The 19,250-nt window shown below is 45.5% G+C and overlaps 1 protein-coding gene and 1 long non-coding RNA gene across 11 annotated transcripts in view; one reads left to right on the plus strand and one right to left on the minus strand.

Annotated features, from left to right (window-relative positions):
* Nucleotides 1–7,882, plus strand: part of Gm16141 — a 28,679-nt gene extending 20,797 nt beyond the window's left edge. The window contains exons 2-3 of one of the 2 annotated variants that reach the window (XR_381070.4): nucleotides 3,326–3,549; nucleotides 4,098–7,882. This is a non-coding gene — a long non-coding RNA (predicted gene 16141). Of the gene's footprint in view, nucleotides 1–2,856; nucleotides 3,550–4,097 lie in introns of those variants that run through there. The other variant, XR_003949858.1, reaches the window with a different exon arrangement.
* Nucleotides 1–9,203, minus strand: part of Meis1 (Meis homeobox 1) — a 139,224-nt gene extending 130,021 nt beyond the window's left edge. For 3 of the 9 annotated variants that reach the window (XR_001779900.2, XR_003949337.1, XR_001779899.2), the window contains exons 1-6: nucleotides 7,773–9,203; nucleotides 5,685–5,911; nucleotides 3,802–3,943; nucleotides 3,184–3,234; nucleotides 2,362–2,412; nucleotides 794–940 (exon numbers count right to left, since the gene is read on the minus strand). Coding sequence is in view for 6 of the 9 variants with exons in the window: in NM_010789.3 (NP_034919.1) it covers nucleotides 794–940; nucleotides 2,362–2,412; nucleotides 3,184–3,234; nucleotides 3,802–3,943; nucleotides 5,685–5,911; nucleotides 7,773–7,784 (630 nt within the window). In the remaining 3 variants the exon portion in view is untranslated. Of the gene's footprint in view, nucleotides 1–793; nucleotides 941–2,361; nucleotides 2,413–3,183; nucleotides 3,235–3,801; nucleotides 3,944–5,378; nucleotides 5,533–5,588; nucleotides 5,612–5,684; nucleotides 5,912–7,772 lie in introns of those variants that run through there. The other 6 variants (NM_010789.3, NM_001193271.1, XM_006514559.4 and 3 more) reach the window with 4 other exon arrangements.
* Between the last annotated feature and the right edge of the window lie 10,047 nt (nucleotides 9,204–19,250).

Below are 19,250 nucleotides of genomic sequence, written 5' to 3' on the forward strand. Positions count from 1 at the left end.
TCAGTGGAGAGCAACCGCGTGGCCCCCTGCCCTCCACACCCAGGGAGTCGCCAGGGCGTCCTTGACAGTCACCCTGCCAAAACCTGCCAAAGCAGAAGGCCCAGAGCACATACCAGCTGGAGGACGAGAGGGAAGGAGGAGGAGAAAAGTCCATATTTATCTGTTTTTCTAACCTCGGCCTGCTTTTATTTTTTTTCTATTAAGTACAATAAAATGGGAGAGCTTGAAGGGAGTACCACACAAAGCAATGTTCAGTGAGGTCTAGAAGCGTTCGGCCGGGGAAAACTGACAAGACAGGCTAATGAACCGTGTAGACAGCGAGAAAATAGCCAGCGTTTGCTAGATTTCAAACCCTCACTGTCTGCCTTAGACCACCTATCTTGGATTTATTCCTAATAAAATAAGAAATAAACAGACCTTACACTTTTCTTTTCTTCAAGATGGGGGGGGGGTGCCCATGAACAAAGACCTACAATCAGAGGTGGTCACTGGCAGTTAACACTCCCATTATTATGGAGGGTAAATAAAATAAAGACAAAAATTAAAAGCGACAAGAAACAGGTCAAGTTTGCAGGCGAAGCTTTTACAAGCTCATCTCTCCAGGTCGAATCCTAGAGCCAGCCTTAATGAAGCAATAATAGCCACATTATTCAAAAATTTTCATTTTGATGGAAATGTATCTAAAAGGGACTTAATCATATGCAAATAATAAAGGAGGTGGTGGTGACCCAGCAAGCAATATGCATACAGATTTTTTTTTTCCTTAGGGATGTTGAAATTGAAAGTCGCATACCTGGTCAGTTAGATTTGCTGATCTTGTTACATCTTCACTGTCTGATTTTGATCCTCCTTCTCTATCATCTATCACCAAATCGATAGGCATTTTCCCTTTCAAACAGCTAATATACCGGTGGCAGAAATTGTCACATAATTCGTGTACCTACATTATGACAGAAATAAAAAAAATGGAAATATAATCAGGAGAGCATAAACGACATTGACAAGTGCAGTCCACCCCCTTGTGAGAGCCAAACTTCCAAATAGGGGACACACAGGGCAATTGTCCTCGGGAGACCCCCAGACGCATTCAGAATTAGGAATAACTTTCTTTTCTTGCAAAATAGAGATATCCCAGAAAATTGACAGTGACAGGATTGATTCACAGGCGACAACATATTCAACACCCATGTTAAATTCATCTGCTCCTGAGGCTCTGGCCAGGACACAGGTGACCTGCGTGGGGACACTTAAGGTAAACTATGTAATTTCATACACTTAGTTTACCATAAAGTGTTCCCCAAAGTTTCTAAGGAAAGTGTGTCACACACACACACACACACACACACACACACACACACACACACACATATTACAGTCTGCACTGTGGTGATATAAGATACATGCCCTACATCTCAAATCAAGTTGCCTCTGCACATTATATGAAAAAAAGAAAAGAAAAAGATATAGCCACAAAACTTTTCAAATTGATAAAAAAAAAAAAAAAGGAAGAAGAAACAGAAGAATTACTCAAAATACTTCAGTCTAAGTGCAGCTGACTCTTACAGGCCCCAGGCATCCCTAACATGCAAAAACTCACAAGAAACCCTGGTGTGCTTGCAATTTAATGTTAGTTTGAATTACAATGCATTAAGTTTTTATTGCTGAGATTTATAGAACAGCTAGCAAAATCATGTTACCCTGCACCCTCTCTTGAATGTGAAGGTGAGGTGTGTGCTGGATCACAGATTCAGAGAACTTGACCCAACCATCAACCGGCTTTGTCTCTGGGCAAGGTCTAACTGTGCGCTCCTCCCTAGGGCTCATTGCCCACTTATCCCTTCCCTCAGTCCCTTCTGAGTTTGACCTGCCCCTGATCTCAAACCATCTTCTAGAAACTCACTAAAGGAAAACAACCTTTCCCTCCCCTAGATAGCAAAGAAGAGGAGTAAACACACACACACACACACACACACAAAGAGAGAGAGAGAGAGAGAGAGAGAGAGAGAGAGAGAGAGAGAGGGAGAGAGAGAGAAGGGAGGGAGGGAGAGAGAGTGAGGGAGGCATTAACTTGTAAAAAAAAATTCACTCCGCCATTCTAAACATGCTTGGAGTGCCTAGCAGTGCAGCTGATGCACAAAGCCAGCAAGGTACATGAGGCTAAGGTGTCTGTGATCCTGGTTTTAGTGGCTGAAATTGTAATTAAACTGCAAAGAGAAATGGACGCTAAGATTGGCCTTGACACTAATTACCAGAAAGCAAGACATTTATGCAAATCTCTTGGAAGCCTAAACTTCAGTCCCTCTGAAGCCTCCCTTCTGTGTGCTGGGATAAAAGGGTAGGGAAGGGAAATCAGGAATTTACCTTCTCTAATTCCAACAGATGAAACCTTAACACTTGTATGGCTTGAATCATCTGCAAAGATACAGCAAGAATAAATACTCCATTCCTGGTTTGCAGAAAATTGGCTGTCACAGCTCTAGCATCTCCAACTCAACCCTTCCCCCCATAAATAGAGTTATTTTGATTTATGGCAATAACACTAAAACTTAATAGCAGCAACTGGGTACCATCTAGAGGTTTATATTTCTTAAGGAGAAAAAATGGCTAAACCAACAACAAAACATCTAAGTGGGGATCATAAACACTCTCCTCCCCCATGGCTCCCTCCTCCCCAGTCTTAAAGTCCCCACCCCAACCCCAAAGGGCCACTGTCTGGGTTACACTTTTCCTGTGATGAAGTTATGTGAAAGTTTTCTCTACTTTCCCCCAACAGTGGGTTTGTACTTTGCAAAATTCTTTCTGCCTTCTGTCCATACACCTTTGATGCCAATTGGTTGTCTGGGGGCTCGGCCCTCGTCATGGCCCTAGTGAACGAGGCTCAATAAGGCTGGAAGTCCCAAGGTTTAAGCACACACGCTGACAGGCTAGAAGATAAATCCCCAGGCTGATTAGAGCTGTGCAGCCTGACCATCATAAAAAACAAAAGCTGGCGTTCCCCAGCCGCTGCTCCTGGGCTCTCTCAGATGAGTTTATACCCCGGGATCCAGTCCCCAAACACTTGTCTGTGGACAGAAAACGTTTGCAGTCGACTTGCAGCTACAGACAGACCAGTCTGGAAAGCTCAGGGATGGGGGATAGAAGTGGGGTGGACAGATAGGGAGGGGAGTGAGGGGTCACTCTTACCAAGTTATCCAGTTCTGGATTAGAAGAGAATAGAGGTTTTTCTGCGCGAATCTAAATACAAGTGAGGAGAGGGGAAAGAAAAAAATGAAACAAAATGAAATCTGTTCATTTTCCTACTGTCCTGCCTCCTTTACACTGTTAGGGATAGGATGGAACCTCCAGGAGGGACTCTTGGCTCAAGTTCGTCCCTCACGGAAACACTTCAGTGTGAACCCAGTAGGCCTGAGACCAGCCCAGAGCGCTCTCTCCGGTCAGCTAGAGCTCCACTTACGCGGAACGCTGCCCGCCTGCCACTCCAAAACAGCCACATAGCGTGGTGTTCGTGATTTCTTTCCCGAGTGAGCTTCTGACCTCAACTTGTGGACGGTGAGTGGGTGGGAAGATGGGTGATGGTCTGGCAAACACATTCACTGGAAGCAAATCTTAGGGAGGCAGTAACACGCGTGGGTTAAGGGAGACTACTTTTGGCTACCTTTGAGAAATTGCTCTCTCTAAACATCTACTTCTCTATCTCTCTGTGTGTGTTTCTATGTGTGTGCATGTGTGCGCGCAGGGAACCCGGACAGAATTATTTTTGTTTCTTTTTACTCTTTTTTTTTTAATATTTGTTTTGCTGACCTGTTTGGCGAACACCGCTATATCTTCATTGAATGACTCTGACGAGCAGACGTCCCCGCCCGCCACCCCCGGCTCGCGGGGGGTACAAGTAGCTAATTCACATTTCTCAAAAATCAGTGCTAAGAGAGGGAAGAGGGGGTGTCTGCAAGAAAATACAACAGTCACAAACAACACAATGATTAGTCCAGAGTCACCGAAAAAAAAGGCGCCCAAGAGAAACAACCCGAGTAGCTCGAGGCCGAGAGACCCTTGGGTGATCTGATCAGCTTTTGCCCTTTTTCTCACCCTCCGCCCAGGTGACGGCTCACCTCCCCCTTACTCCTGGGTCTCTGAACTCAGAGGCCCAGAGCCCTGGACCGTGTCTGTGGAATGGTTCAGCATATCTGGCCGAAGAAATTGGCAACATTTGCTACGAATAAAACCCAAGCGGTTCCAGCAGCCATTTTGAATTAAGTTTCGCACCGCGACAAACCCTCGTCCCTCCGCCGCACAGGCAAGACCGGGTGCCCGGGGAAGGCGCAGGGGACACGGGGTGGGAGAGGACCAGCCTCTCTACCTTCCTCGGAGGCTCGGCCCAAAATCCCAGGCTAAGGGGATCTTGGTGGCAGGGGCGCAGCAAACTTGAGGAAAGGGCCTCTGTGGATATAGAACGGACTGTCACAGGGCTGCACCTACGGACCCTGGCCGCACAGCCCTCCAGTAGCAAGAGGTCTTTCCCGGTTCCCCGGCAGTGCCCTCCCTTCGCAGACGCTCCCCATAATCCCCCAAGGAAAGTTCCTTCAAATGATTCTACATTCAAGCCTTCCATCTCGCCTGGAGTGGTAAAGCGACTGGCATCTAAAAGGCCTAGATGTCGCTCGTCTCAGCCCATTTAAAAAAAAAAAAAAAAAAAAGACTTTTAATGCTCCAGGAGTCTCGAGCCTTTTTTATTAGCTCTCACAGCCCAGCTGGGAATTTAACAGTTTGGGGTCCTTTTCAAAGCTTCCTCAAATGGAGTTTAAACCATTTGCAGAGAGAAGGCTAGGTTTTAAGCAAGCCCACCGCGCAAGGGACTAGAAAATAAAGCACAAAGATTTCCCCCCTAACCAGAAAGCTCCGCATTACGTATTTTTTAAAGAGAAAAGTGTAATAAAAGTTATTACAAAGTTTAAAAATAAAAGTGGGGGGAGTTTCCCCCTCAAATCGTCAGCACACAGAGAAGCACAAGTAACTTTCAAAAGGCTTTTCTAGTGGAAGCTCTAATAGAATGGCCGACGGAACACAGTAAGCCCTGGCCAGAGAGCCCCCGGAAGAGCATCCCACAAACATTTCTTGTTAAATCCTGCAGGTTTGCCTTTGAACACAGATTGACAAAACACCCAGAAGTTTCTAAATGTCTGTGTCAATTCAGAGCGGCCCCTCTCCTTGACTTCAGTTGAACAAACTTCTTAAAGCAAGACATGTTCCCCTTGTCTGACCTGCAGCTGTCCCTCTGACTTTATTGTGCACCGGCAGAACCGGCATGCGGTGGCTGAGTAAACTCCGCAAGTCAGAACAATCAATGGCTTAAAAGATTTTCCCTAAACTAAGGCGCCTACCCTTAGAAACTCCCCAACGCTCGAGCTAAGTCTAGCGAGCAAGATCTCAGATTTGCTGACTCGAGTCTGAGAGGGGATTCGGAATCTTTAGACGGCCACTCCAGCACTGGGACTCCTTTGCGACCAACGTGGCGGCCAAGCCGGGCGCTGAATCGGGAGGAGGCTCCCCCGCTATACCCCAAACCAGTTTCCACGCACTGTGAATTGTACCTCTAATCTAGAGTGCTCTGACTTTCCGGTTGCAAGGGCTTGGGAAATGGGGGAAGCATCGCGCCTCACTCCTTAACTCCTGCCCATTATACCTACCCATAAATGGCATCTTTATCTCTCTTTAAAGCGTCATTGACCGAGGAACCCATGCTGGGGGCCATGGCGTTGGTGTGAGCTGTGTGCGGGTACTGATGCGAGTGCAGAGGAGGCCCGTGGTTCAGGTGGTGGACCGGTTGCATGGACCTGGCTGCATGCGGGTCCCCATACATCGTGGAGGGGATGCCTACTCCATCCATACCCCCATAATGGGGTAGGTCGTCGTACTGCATGACAAACAGGAGAGAAAAAAAGGGTCAGAGGCCAGGCGGGTAACCGGGAACGTTAGGGCACCGAGCTTAGATCAGTACAACAGGATCCTTCAACCCGAATTCCCTGGCCTTACATCTCTAAAGTTGAGCGTTCTGTTGTAAAAATTAATTTTAACAGTAAGAGCTCCAGAATTCTCAGTGAGAGTCATCTGAGATGAAGGTTCCTGTCCTAACTTGTGTCCATATAGACCAATTCAGAAATCCAAAATCTTTTGGCAAGGAAGGGAGGGAGGAAGGAAAAGGAAAGGCAGAGAGGCATTCTCCCGGAGGCGGAAGGTAAAACATGCATGTTTCTGGAGGTGGAAACCGAAAATCACAACAATAAAACGTGCCGGAACAGTGTAGCAGACCCGCCTTGCTTCACACAGCCTTCACTTGGGGGGTGGGGTATTTTTTAAAAGTTATGATGGGAATAGTTGTGCCAAGCAGTGAATTCTGAAAGGCTTCTTATTTTACTTCCCTGCCAGCATGGAATTGGGCAGTCCTGTAAGACACTATGTTTGCCTTGCTTTTCCAAACTGCTAAATTATACAAAAACGAACTGCCCCCCATATATGTTATCCCGCAGTGTGCACAAGGCAGCTTGTGTTGCCTTTTACAGCTGAACATACACATGGACAACGCTGTTTCCAAGCTTAAAGAAAGCTATAAAGGAAGCAACTAATACTCTACTTTGTTTTGTTTTTTTTTAACCTTCACAAACTTTCTCCCTAGAGTTGAAGTCAAGGAAGCAATTGCTATGTGTTAGTTTCTAAGCAGATTCAAAAGCAAAATACACATGCAAATCTCTGGTGTGTGTGTGGGGGGGGGGCTGCTTTCAAATTGATTGCCATTACTGTCTGTGATAAATTCAGCTATTTGGATTTTTCTGATTGTTTTATTTCAAGCAAGTTACTTTTCTAAGATTTGGAAATCTTGAGAGGGAAATGATTTCCAAAGAGAGGGGAATTGCCACTTTCAACCTCTTAAAGCCAGAGGTGGGAAGAGTTTGGAAGAAGGCTGACATTTGTCTGAACCAAGAGAATAAAGAAAAATGTGTCCTCTAGTAACTTTCTTTTCCAAAAGGGGCTTTGAGGGCCAAGACACAAATTATGCAAGGCAGCCTTTTTGTAGACCCCTTTCTTTTAAGAAGCCACCTCTGCGGGGGCATCATTGTCTCAGTTTACTTTCAAGGCATTTTCATTCAAATAGGAATATTGGGGAAATTAGTATTGCATTTTAAAAGTGAGAGCTCTGTATTTAGTATCTAACTAGTACAGAACTTAGCTAAGGAAAAAATCTACAAACTTATTATCTTGCATAAAATCCCATGCAAATTAAAATTACTTTTATAAAAGGAATGTTTTTCCAACCAAAAATTCACTGCACCAGGACATTACTTAGCGGAAAATGCTCCCCATTTCTACTGATACTGAAGATGAATATAATCGATAATGAGGCAAAAGTTCTCAGCTGTTCATTTTCATTAAACATAGCTTTAAACTTTTGGTCCCTAAATGCTTAAATTACAGCACTGGATATGAAGCATCTTCCCCCTTGTCTTTTTTATCTTTTAAAACAGGTGATTCCTTGAGCTTGTATTTTTATTTATATAGCTGTTGGCTAGGAATCTATAGACAACTTGATCACTTGAATTAACCACAAGAAACATGCATAAGGCTGCAAACGCATTAAGTAAAACTGTCGATTTAGGCCGCGGCTTTAGGATCCTCATTCAAAAAGAGAGAAAGAAAAGAGGAAACTTAGTAGCAGTGTCTTTCAGCCACGTTTCAATTTAATCTCACATTTGACTTCCACAATTGCTTTTAATACGTACCCTTTGCGCCATCGGCCTCTCTGGCTCCCTTCCTACTTCAACTTCTAATATATCCTCTTTAAGGCCAGTGTGAAAAGAAACAAATATGCAAACTCCCCCGGAAAAAAAAATAAAGCACAACAATAACAAAAAAAAATCCCTTTGCGTCTCCAGCAGTGTGAATTACTGGTCCCAGATCTTCGGTCTACCGGACCTGAAGCAAGGCGCCCGCGTCGCTGAGCATAAAAGCGCTCTGGTTCCACCAAGACAGCAGTGGGAGGGGAAAAAAAAAGCAGATCTTCTCTCCCCCCCAAAAAAATCAGTTTAAAAAAAAAGAAAGAAAAGAAAAGAAAAAGAAAAAAAAAAAAGAGCGCCCCTCAGACCCAACTACCAAATCTCATGGCTTTCTGCCACTCCAGCTGTCAATCACAGGCGAGGTTGTCAACGTGGTGAATGAATGATCGTCCGTTCTGTCTTCTTCTGGTCAGAACACCTCAAATGTTAATATTCAAATGCACAAAGCCCTAGCGCCCGCTTTCCTTGAATCAGTCCTAATTCCTAATCAGTTTCTCTCTTCTCTCGCTCTCTTTCTCTTTCTCTCTCCCTCTTTGCAACTGCTGCACTGAAGGGAGATTAGAGAGGAGGGTTAAAAAAATGTCTGTCTGAGTTTGTCTTAAAGGAGCCACGATCGATGCTGCCCGCTTGCAGTCGCCGTGCGTGTGTAAAGTGTGTGTTGCACAGGCGGAGAGGTGGATTCCGACCAGAATGCTAGAACCCGGAAGTAGTGGTGGCCATAACAGGTCGCGTCTTACACAATGCATTGGGCTGCAGCAAGTAGGCTCCTCGGCAGGGGTGGGTGCGCGAAGCGAGCTCTGGCCGCACTGGAGAGGCAGAAAGACACTCCACAAATTCGCACGCCCAGGCACTAACACCACACACCCAGGGCACATGCACACAAATACAGGCTGCAGCTCCCAACCCGCCGGCTTTACGTCCCCTTCCAGCCTCTCTTCCCAAAGCGGACGCTTGAAATAAATCGGGAATAAACGTAGGGCAGGCAGATGCCGGAGTTAATTCGCTCAGGGCTCCGCTCATGAAAGACTTCAAGACTTTCCTCGAAATTATTGGGGTCTGCCAGTATTTTTCGGGGTGGGGGTGATGCCAAAAGTACTGGATTCTCTGCTAGACTCCCGGAGGAGAAAAGTCAAAGCCAGAGCAAGAAGAGGAGCTGGAACTGGACTGGAAAAGGTTCCGCTCGAGAGTCCTGAGAACGTGGGGTAGCGGTCGCCCGGGCGTTCTGCAGACTCAGCTTAGAGGTTTTCTTTTCTTTTCTTTTTTTTCTTTTGGTTTGGGTTTTTTCTTTCTTTCTTTATTTTTTTTTCTCCCCCCGCTGTCAGAAGTGGACGTAGGGCCGGAGGAAAGGAAATGCTTGCATTTTGTCACTTTGAGTCCGGACGTCCCCACCTCCTCTCTTGCAGCCCTCAGCCCCAGCCGCCGCGCGAAGTGAGGGAGGAAGGGAGGGAACAATGAGCCGAGCGCCGGGAATGTGCCCCCAGCGCTTGTTTACAAACACCGAGCTATTTATGACCGCTGGAGAACGAAACTCAACGCGGGCACCAAGCAGCCAGACCTTGCGGGCGGCCGGGGCCTGGGAGCCCCGGGACCCGAGGCTCTTTCTCGATTGCGCTACCGGCAAGTTTAGCCGTGCGCCCGGGGCGCGGCGAAGCTGCAGAGCTCCGCTGCGCTGCGGCTGGGGCTGCCTTTGTCTGGGCGACGCCGAGGGGCTCCAGCCTCGGCCTTGCTCGGGCCTGGAGACGCTGCGCTCCCTCCCACCCCCCACCCCCAGCTCTTTCAGCGGCGACGCCCGGAGCCGGCCTCCCAGACCTCCATCTCTCAATTTGTCTATCTCCGAACCCAGCCCCGTGAAAGCTCCCAGTTCCAGAGAAAAAGAAATCCACTTCGGAAGCTGAGATTTCAGACAAAAGCTGACCCTGCCCACAACTTAAAGTCTCCAACCAGCCAGTGGTTTTTAACTTTCTCTCTTGAAATACCACACCCTGGACTTAAAATTGTTTTTTGAGTCTTTTTATTCTCACTCTTCAGCTACTCTATCTAGTGGGGGTTATTTTACTCTTTATGTTTCTGCGCCCGGCTCTCGTGGCTTAGATTGCTCAGTCACAGTAGCTCTCGGAGCAGCTGGAAACCTCACATCCCAGGCAGGGCTCTCAGCTCGCTGGGCTCGGAGAGGATTCCCCTCACCCCCCAGCTGAAACCTCGCAGAAAACTCCCCCTGCGGTCGACTGGAAAATGAGCTCACCCAAATCTCGGTAGGCAGCCGTGGAGAGAGCTCCACCAATCGGAAGGCGTCCCCGCCCAGGCAGCCGCGCATTGGCTGCGGGGAAAATCAATTATCAAATAATCGATCAGCAGGGAGCTTCGATCTGCTGGGAATGCAAACTGCCATTCCGGATTCCCGCCCTGAAGGTGGCCAAAAGGCTCTCTCCCCCAAAGCAGCCAGCCTACGCTCCCAACGCCCCCGCCCCCATCCCACCGCCAGCTGCGGACCGAACCCTCACCCCAGGGGCCGGGGAAGGTTTTGAGGAGAGTTCTGAGAAAGACTAGGGAGGCTTCCTTCACGCGGAGATTGTTTGGAAAAGGTTTAGCATCTCTGAAAGGTACTGAAGCCAACTCTTAGGTTCAAAGTCACAGACCTGTTTCCATTCTTCAGCCAGTATTCAAGTTTCTATTGAGAGGGTGTCTACGGAACAGGGGATACAGGGTAAACATTAGAACCTAGATTTGGAATCAGGTTCTATCGAGCAACGGAGCCTCCTAAGACAGCTTTTAGCAGTCTGCACGAGTCAGCGCCGGGCTAGTTCACACCAGCGGCAGTGCGCGTGGGATAAGCCTAGCAGACAAGGCGTGCGGGCCTCCAGCCCAGCACTCCGCCCCCAACAACGAACACCTGAAGGTTGACATATGTTCACCCCAAACCTTCAATGGGCTTTGCCTCGAAAGAGATCCGACTGTTTAAAACAATAAAAGGCCCCACGACCCCTCATCATGTGCCTCTGTGTCTCCTCTCTGTGTCCTTTTTGTTTTGACGCTCAAGTTTGAAGCTTTTAGTTTCCCCATCACATCCTTGTGCTCTTTTCTTGCACAAACGCCCCGTGTATCATTTAGAAGATTAATACAGACTTGTGCGTCAAAAACAGGCATGGAAGAGCCTTGAATTACCTCCTGCTCACTGGAAGGAGATTTCCCCGCCAAGTTTAAGGAAGCTGATCTGGCTGGGCCAAACAGCCACTTCTCCGCGGATTATAGAACCTACTGAGCTGGACAGACAGCCTAAAAGCCCTTCCCCAGCTCCAGACCAATGCGGCCCAAACCTGAGTGGCGGTCCACCGCTGCTGGGTCTTGCAGGGTGTGAGTGTCATCACCCCAAGAGGCCTACAGAGCACCGGTGAAATTCCCACGGGGGTGAGGGGGGGGCAGGACACTCAATCCAGACACCACAGTGGGCATGGCTATGTTTACAATCCTTAAATGAATCGCAAGGGAAATCGTCTAAGTGCAATTTAACTGGGAGAAATTTACTGTAAAATACACGTATATGACCTAGCCTTTAAGAGCCCAAGGGAGTTTCAGGCAGACTTAAGTAATGGGCTTAAAGTTTCCTTAACTCTGCGCAAAGGTTTCATGTTTGAACAAGGTCAGTTTTGATAAACTACATATTTTTGAGGCTAGGATTTATTTGGAGTTCCTGCTTTTCAGTAAATTGTTTTGTTTACCGGTCTAGGTGGCAAAGGAACATAAGCACAATCTTCAAAGCAAGGACAAAGCTGTTGGTTTTTTAAAGTGATGTCAGGTTACCTTTAAAGCACACTTTAATTATCTACCAACAGGGTTTCCCTTAAAGGTGAGGATAGTTTGAACTTGTGAGTTTAAAATAAAGCTCTCTTGGTTTTGAAAACTTTCCACTTAAGAATGTGTACCTGAACCTAGTGCTACTTGCAGGCCTTCATAGATTACTTCTGAACAATTGAGCAACTAAAACACTTTTACAATGTAATTACAGTAGTATGAATTGTTTGCTCAAACCTCATTCTGGATAAGGATTTTACAATTAGCAAACAGTTATTACAGTTGGGGCTTGCTGAGAGAAATGACAGATGTACAGAATTGTAAGATAGTAGCCAAAAAAAAAAACCCCAAAAAAACAAAAAACAAAACAAAAAAAAACCCTTCTAGCAAGGCAGCAATTAATCAATCATCTAGTAAAAGGAAAGGTGCAGAGGCAGTTCACGGCATCTCAGAAAGTTACTGTGACATAAATTACTGTGGTATGTGTGCTGTTCTGGATGTGCCTGACCCTAAGTTTATTTCAGATGTTTCCTTTAAAAAGACAGTAGCATTCCGGCTTTTGCAGAACACTAGTGTTCTAGCCGCTGTTGCTGCTCTTCAAGATGCAGTCCTTCTCCTTTCTGTTTTCCTTTCATGGCTCACAGTATCTTCCCAAAGATAGAATGCAGGGATAAGAAAGAGGCAGCCTGAGCTCCTGGTCCCTATTGTTTATCACCTACCCTGTTGGGAGGCCTCTAAAGCAAGCAGTGTTCATCTTGGCTGTTGGTAGTCTCAGAGACATTCCTGTAACTTTTTGTTCTCCTGTGAGGAACTCTCTGCAGAGTTCACATCCTGAACTAGGTTTTTGTTTCAAAAGTTCCCACTGATGAGTCAGACCTAAATTTCTCAAAATTAAAGAGGCACCTCTGAAGGTAAAATGTGTGTGTGTGTGTGTGTGTGTGTGTGTGTGTGTGTGTGTGTATGTGTGTTTGCCAGCCCAACACAAATAAAGTCCTGTTAATCAATGGAGTTTGGCAGCTGTGTTCACAAAATGATAAGTGTTTATCATCTGTCACCTCAGTTTAAGATGCCTGTTAAAATGTTGTGGTTGCTCTTGAGGTTCTCCTGGAGTGTGGGGGCTTGGAATTTGTACTTCAAGAAAAACATTATCAGTTCTCTGCCCTCCAAATACCCCCCCACATTAACATTTGCATTTAAAAAAACAGAAATGAGGGTAGTTTAAAGAAAATGGATTTGAAATCTGGTAGAGATAATGGAGGAATGCTGGCGATAAGAGTCTTTGTGTGATAGGAGAACACTACCAGGAATTTAAAGCTAATGGATGACTGTGAGGAAACTGAAATAAACTATTTAGATGGCTATTACAGCGGGAAACCTGGTTAGGTGATAGGAAAGAGGCTTTAAAGCGCAGGATTAGGAAGGACGTTAATCAAGTGTCCCAAAGCAATCCGGGCCACAAGGCTGGGAGAATTGTTTACCACATTTTGCTTCAAAAAACAAAGACTGTCTGGGTCCAGTTCACAAGTCAATGAGAGGTCAGATTCGGCTCTCTGACCATCACAGGGAAAATGCCTGACTCACTATCTACTGGCTGCCTAACAAAAGTCCAGGAAAAATAAATGTTGGGAGCCTGGTTGCTTTCCTTACTACTTTTCTATTTCAAATCATTAAAATGCTTTGGTCTCTAGAGAGGAGAAAACTACACTGGTTAACATAATTACCAGCTCTGACATTTTCAGAACTTATAGAGGTCTTTTATTAATTAAATAGAGGGTTTAATAAAATATTCCTAATAAAATTTATGGTTGTCTTAAAACTTTCTAAACAGTGCTATAAATTCTTAATAAAATTAACTGGGAAATGAGTTATTAGCCTACACTTTGCCTTCCTCCAAACCTCGACAGGGTCTGCAGAGTGGAAAGAAATGGAGATTTTTAAAAAATATAAGTATTAGGCAAAGCTATAGATTGCCCTAAAGAGGCCCTAACTATTATCTCCTGGTGGCTTTAGCACCCAAAGCACTCCCAAAACTGCACACAAAACTTCAAAAGCATTTCTCTCCTTTACAGCACACTACATATGCATGTGTACACATTTTCATTTAAAACACAATGGTCAGTGTCTGAGCCTCAGCTTTGTGTTGAATATATTAAAGAACATAGAAGTATAATACAAATTCTAACATGAAATTTTGAAGGCCCAAGTTGCAAAGACTTTACCCACTAGAAACTAAGTAAAATTGAGGTGCCTCATTTTTTTCAAAACTTTAAATCTCTCAATTATTTAATTTCCCTACAGGTAGCTTTTAGTTACTAAAACCTGCAATAATAACACGTCTCTCCATTTATAACCATTAATGTATTTTCTGAAGGAAATGCATCTGTTGAGCAGATACACAAAAATATTTTCGTATGACTCCATCTCAAAGTTTTGCAAAGTTAATTTTGTTTTTTTTTTTTTTCTCTCTGCTTCACCGGTGGATCCAGTGCTGTCTGCCTGCCTTTTCTAAAAGAACAGGCCACTGGCATCAAAATAGAACCAAACCTCTCTGGATTGTTCATTATTTAAACGCTTGATCTTTTGTGCCGTCTACTGGACAATAGAAAAACTGCAGCCTTGTTTACTTTAAACTTTTCACTGTCCAGTATTTAGTGAAGGTGGGGGTGGGGAGAGGTGTGTGTGTGTGTGTGTGTGTGTGTGTGTGTGTGTGTGTGTGTTGGGGGTGGGGTGGGTAGGATGAGAGTTGATACTAGTAACAGACAAGAAAGACCCACAGGTCTTGGGACTCACTGTAAAGGTATTATACTCAAATTATGTTTTTCAACCCAAAAGATGCATCCAAGCTACTTGGTTAAAGCACGAGACTAATTATTTCAAATACTGGATTCTCACTTCCTACCCACCCTCTTTTACGATCACTGTGGAAAAAGCCATAAAAGGTGTGACAGGCTCAACCTCTCTGAGAAGACACTCTAGGCGATTGCTTGACTCTGAGTGTGTACTAGCTTGAGAGATGAGCTAAAAGGTAACACCTACCTGGACAGTGGAGGATGCGCACATCAGCGCTTGGCACCCAAATATAATATTATCTGGCAACCAAGAAAGCCACTTTTAGAAGATCAGAGATGAAACTGGCTATGAGAAAATTTTTGTGCACACTCCTTTAGTGATTCCTGAAGCATATATTTAGTGCTACTGGGGAGGAAGAGCAGGGAGGTGCAAGTCTTATAAAAGTTAGACACTTCTTACAGCAGAGGCAGTCTCTGTTCTCTGAAATATTGAAAATACTATATGTGTTTTTGTTTGATTTAAAACTATGCATGGAGCCCTAGCATTATGGAAGCTTTGGAATAGAAAAAAAAAAAAACAACTTTGACCTCTGACATTGATTTAGTTTCTGAAGTAATAGAAATATACTTCAATATATGGCCATATAGAAATAATTTTGTGATTTAAAAAGCTCGATACCCTTTCCAACAATGAAGAAATTGAGTTGGTCTTGGTCAAAGAGCCACAAAACCTTGGTGCAAGGACTCTTCAAACTGTAGATCTGCTTTGCTGAAATCAAGCCAGGAGTGTATGCCAACTTACCAGCGATAACTTAAAAAGCAAAATTTACTTTTAAAGAATATACAATAGGGAAGAGGGAGAGTAAGACATTTTATTGATACGTAAATGTATTTTAGCAATGCTTTTCAAATGTGTGTTTTGAAGTGACACCCTGTCAGAGTGGTTTTAAATATCAGGGTTATCAGAGAATCCAGACTGCCACTGACTACACAGTAAGCATGGATACGACTTGCATGGGAGTCTGAAACCTGGGGTAGCTTTAATTGAGCTCACAGGTAGTAAATGGCTACTATTTTATGAACGACTTAACTCAAGTTTTAAAAATAAACAAAAATCCTACTTGCAATAGCTGGAAAACTTAGAATTTTTTTTCCCAGAAAATAATCACAAGTGAATTCAAGCCTGATATAGTCCACACTGGTAATGGAATTACCAAGTGCTGGAAGAGAACTGGCTGGTGCAGACGCAGCCAGCAGTTGCAAACATTTACCTTTGAAAGCAACTGGATGAGGCTGATTGCCCATGCTTAGCATCGGTATTACACCGAATAAAGGGGCAGGTTTTGTGCGAATCTCCAGGCAAAAGGGTGGTAGTGGGGAATGATTATTCAAAAATAAATATTTTAACATTTCATTGAGTCGTCTAATGAATAAGAAAATCGTCGAAGGCTTCCTGCAGCTCAGAGAGAATTCTAGCGGTGCGGAAAAACACTAGGAGAAAAGAAGAAGAAACTGAAGGGTGCCTGCTGAGCAGTTACTCATTTGTGACGTACTTTTCTGTGCCTTTATTGAAAAATGAAAAATAAATACCATCTTTCCTTGTCTTAAAAATAGCTTCAGACTACGGTTATGCTTGCTGAAAATCACATTGTCTAAACAACTTCTGCATGGTAGGGTCCGTTTGAAAACGGGAGGAAAAGTCTACAATCTTGCAGGCTCCCCTCCTTCCAGGTCCGAAAGGATAATTTCTCTCACAGGCGCTTCCTTGGCCACTTCCGGGAATATGGGGTGGGGGCAGTCACCGTATCCCTCCGCCTGTGCGGGTACGTGTCGCCAAGCCTCAGTGGCCTGCCTGCACTCCTGGAGTGAGCATTCCCTGGGATCGGTGGGGTGCCCGAGGCCACGGGATTTGCAAGCACAGGGGATAGGAGTCTGTGCACACTGGGCTGGGTTCAGGGGAGTTCTGAGTCCTTTGGGGAGAGGACGAGTGGCCAGAAAAGGTGGAAAAGATCCCTTTGCAGGTAGCTGCCTGTCGGGTCCCCGGCCACTCTGGACAGCCATTCTGTGGGGGACTTGAGGGGGGGACTGAGGGAGCAGATCCCGTCTAGAGGCTCTGGGTAGCCCGCCCGGTGCAAAGCTCTTGGGGACACAGGGACACCGCGCGCGACTCTGGCAATAGCTTCCACTGCTCGAGGCTGAGTGTCATAAGGTGCCTTTCTTCCCAGCTAGACTGAAGGATTCCTGAGCTCTCGGCCTGGGGTCTGATTCTAGAAGCTTCTGGCCTTTGTTCACGGACAGTTTTTCCTTCGAGGGGCATTCAGGCGGTCAATAGGTCCTGTAGGTCATGTGCTCGGTGATCAGAGAGCCTCGGAACATGGAGGGACCCTTGTGCACGCTCGGAGGGAGGAGCTGAACTGAGTTAGGGCTTCAGGTTCTCAGAAGAGCCGCGTGGAGATTCGCGCGTGTCCTCACTTCAGCTTCCGGCCGCCGCGAGTGGACGCGGAGGGACCTAAGGGACCGGGGAGTCGAGTCGCACAGCGCCGCGTGCAGCGAGCGGAGCGGGCGGGAGGAAGGACTTCAGGGAACAGCAGAGCCGGGCAAGCGAGGGCGGGGCCAGGCGCCGTGGGACCCTGGACCCAGAGACTCAGAGGGCCTCAGACTCAGAGTCCCGCTTAAAGCTGGAGTCAGACTCTGGCTGGGCTCGTCCCTAGACGCTGCCACGGCGGGAAATGAGCGTGTCCCCTTCCGCGCGAGATCCGGGTCAGGCATTTGCAGGATGGCACGTCCACCTTTCGAGGTGGGCAAAGCTGTGTGGGCCTCCATGTTCACATTTAACAGATAGAAATGTCCTTGGGGCAAGGAAGCAAAGGAAAATATGTTGGAGGGGCAGGAGCTACTAATACTGAAGGCTGGGCTAAGACTCTGGGAGAAGCCATTGCCCTCCTTCAAGCAGTAAAAAGTCACTCAGTGCCCTAATGACCTGGATGAAAGATCTGCTTGGGGGTCCCCTTTTTACAGCTGTTCCTCCACAGCTGAGCACTTCAGAGCTCAGGTGTCAAGGCATTTATAAGCCCATTTCACAAATGCACAAGCAAAGATCCAGAGAGTTTAAATGACACATCCAATTTCTTCTCTTTTCTATGTGCCTCAATGTTCTTTTTAAAACCCCCCCCCCCAATTTATTTAAAAAACAAACAAACAAACCCACACCAGAGATTTTGCTCTTCTCTCCTAAGAAGACTGGAGGTAGGTATATGCTGTGTGCTGGCAGAGCATGGCCTGGATAATGATGTGGAGTTCTAGCTTGGTAGCCCGGACTCCATCATTGAGACACTTTCTGTGAGCCAGGAACCCCCTAGGCTGCCTAGGAGGAGGAAGGTTCAAGACAAAAAAAGAGACTAAAAAGAGCTTGTAGATGACAGCAGGAGTCTTCCAGGGCTTGCCCCGTCTAGGACAACCTCCCCCCCCTCCAACCTCCCCCCCCCCCAGCAGCAGCAACAACCAAAAGCCTTCAGGCTTTTCCATGGACTTCCTGGACTCCTACTTATTCAGTTCCCTTGGGACAAGGAAGAAAGGAGCCTGGAGGGTTTGAATAGATGCCAAGACTGACTCTAGGGTCAACTGGCCCGGGTCTGGTCACCCACATAGCAGGGACACTCAAGACATCATTTACTCCTGTACCACATGACTTCTAACCCTGTCCCACTAGTAGCTTGTCTTTAGGAACTCAAACACAAAGGAACTCAAAACATCATAGATTTCAAACAGACATAATATCTAATTGGGATGCTAAGATCTAAACCTTACAAAACTGTATTGTATTCTCTTTCCCTGAACCCCACTGCCCACCCCGTTACTAGAACACTGTCCAAGGGAGGCCAGGATGCGTAGTGAGTTGGTAGTGCTAAAATCCTTAGCTGAGCTTCAAATTTTGTTCCTAAAACAAAGCAGTTATTTATTTCTGTTTTATCTTCACTTTCTGTTTATCTCTAACCTTTTAGTATAAGTTTTGGTTGCCTGGGATTTTATCTTGGATGTTCGGGAGAAAAAAAATTGCAGTCAGATATTTGGCCATTTCTTAAAAATCTATACAGCTTTCTGTTTTGTTTTATTGTTTTTGTTTGTTTCTCTATTTGTTGAATAGTAACAGAACAGAGTAATAGCCCAACACTCTTTGGAGCTAAAACTTCAGTACTATTCTGTGTCACTTTAAAGATAGCTGCTTAGTCACGTCATATATCCTGAAAGGGCTTGCAGAACCCAGAACTTGGTGGGGCACTCACTGTACTGCTTTATGTGTGATCATTTAGTGATGTTCATAGACTGAAACGGAAGAATAATTGCAGAAATTAGAAAAAGCTCCTTGCTTGGGGGAGATAGTCCTAGCCAAGAGTTGCTAAGAGTGGCAGAGAGGCTAAATGACTCCAGTTTTACCATGGTTGCTGGTGGGCTGATTGAGTTGGAAGAAATTAGCCACATGCAATGCTTTGATTAAGTTATTTTTGCTTTTATTACTTTTAATGAGACAGAGTTTTAATATGTAAACCAGGCTAGTCTCACAGAGATCCACCTGCCTCTGCCTCCCTGGTGCTAGGATTAAAGGTGTGTGCTGCCACGCCAGCTTATCTTGATTTCTGAGTGAGTTTTTTTTTTAAATCTTTTTTCATTTAAGAATTATCTATTATGAAATCATACAGATAATATGTCATTTCAAAATTCAACAAAATGCTTAGTACTAGGAATGATAATGAGGTCTACATCAGAGTAAAATTTAAAGAGACTGATACTTAGAATTTGGTTGAAAAATTATTCTAATGGAGTCTTACTGTTTTGACTTTGGTCATTT

This window comes from Mus musculus, chromosome 11 (assembly GCF_000001635.26).
Source record: "Mus musculus strain C57BL/6J chromosome 11, GRCm38.p6 C57BL/6J".
In the NCBI taxonomy this organism is placed as follows: domain Eukaryota; kingdom Metazoa; phylum Chordata; class Mammalia; order Rodentia; family Muridae; genus Mus; species Mus musculus.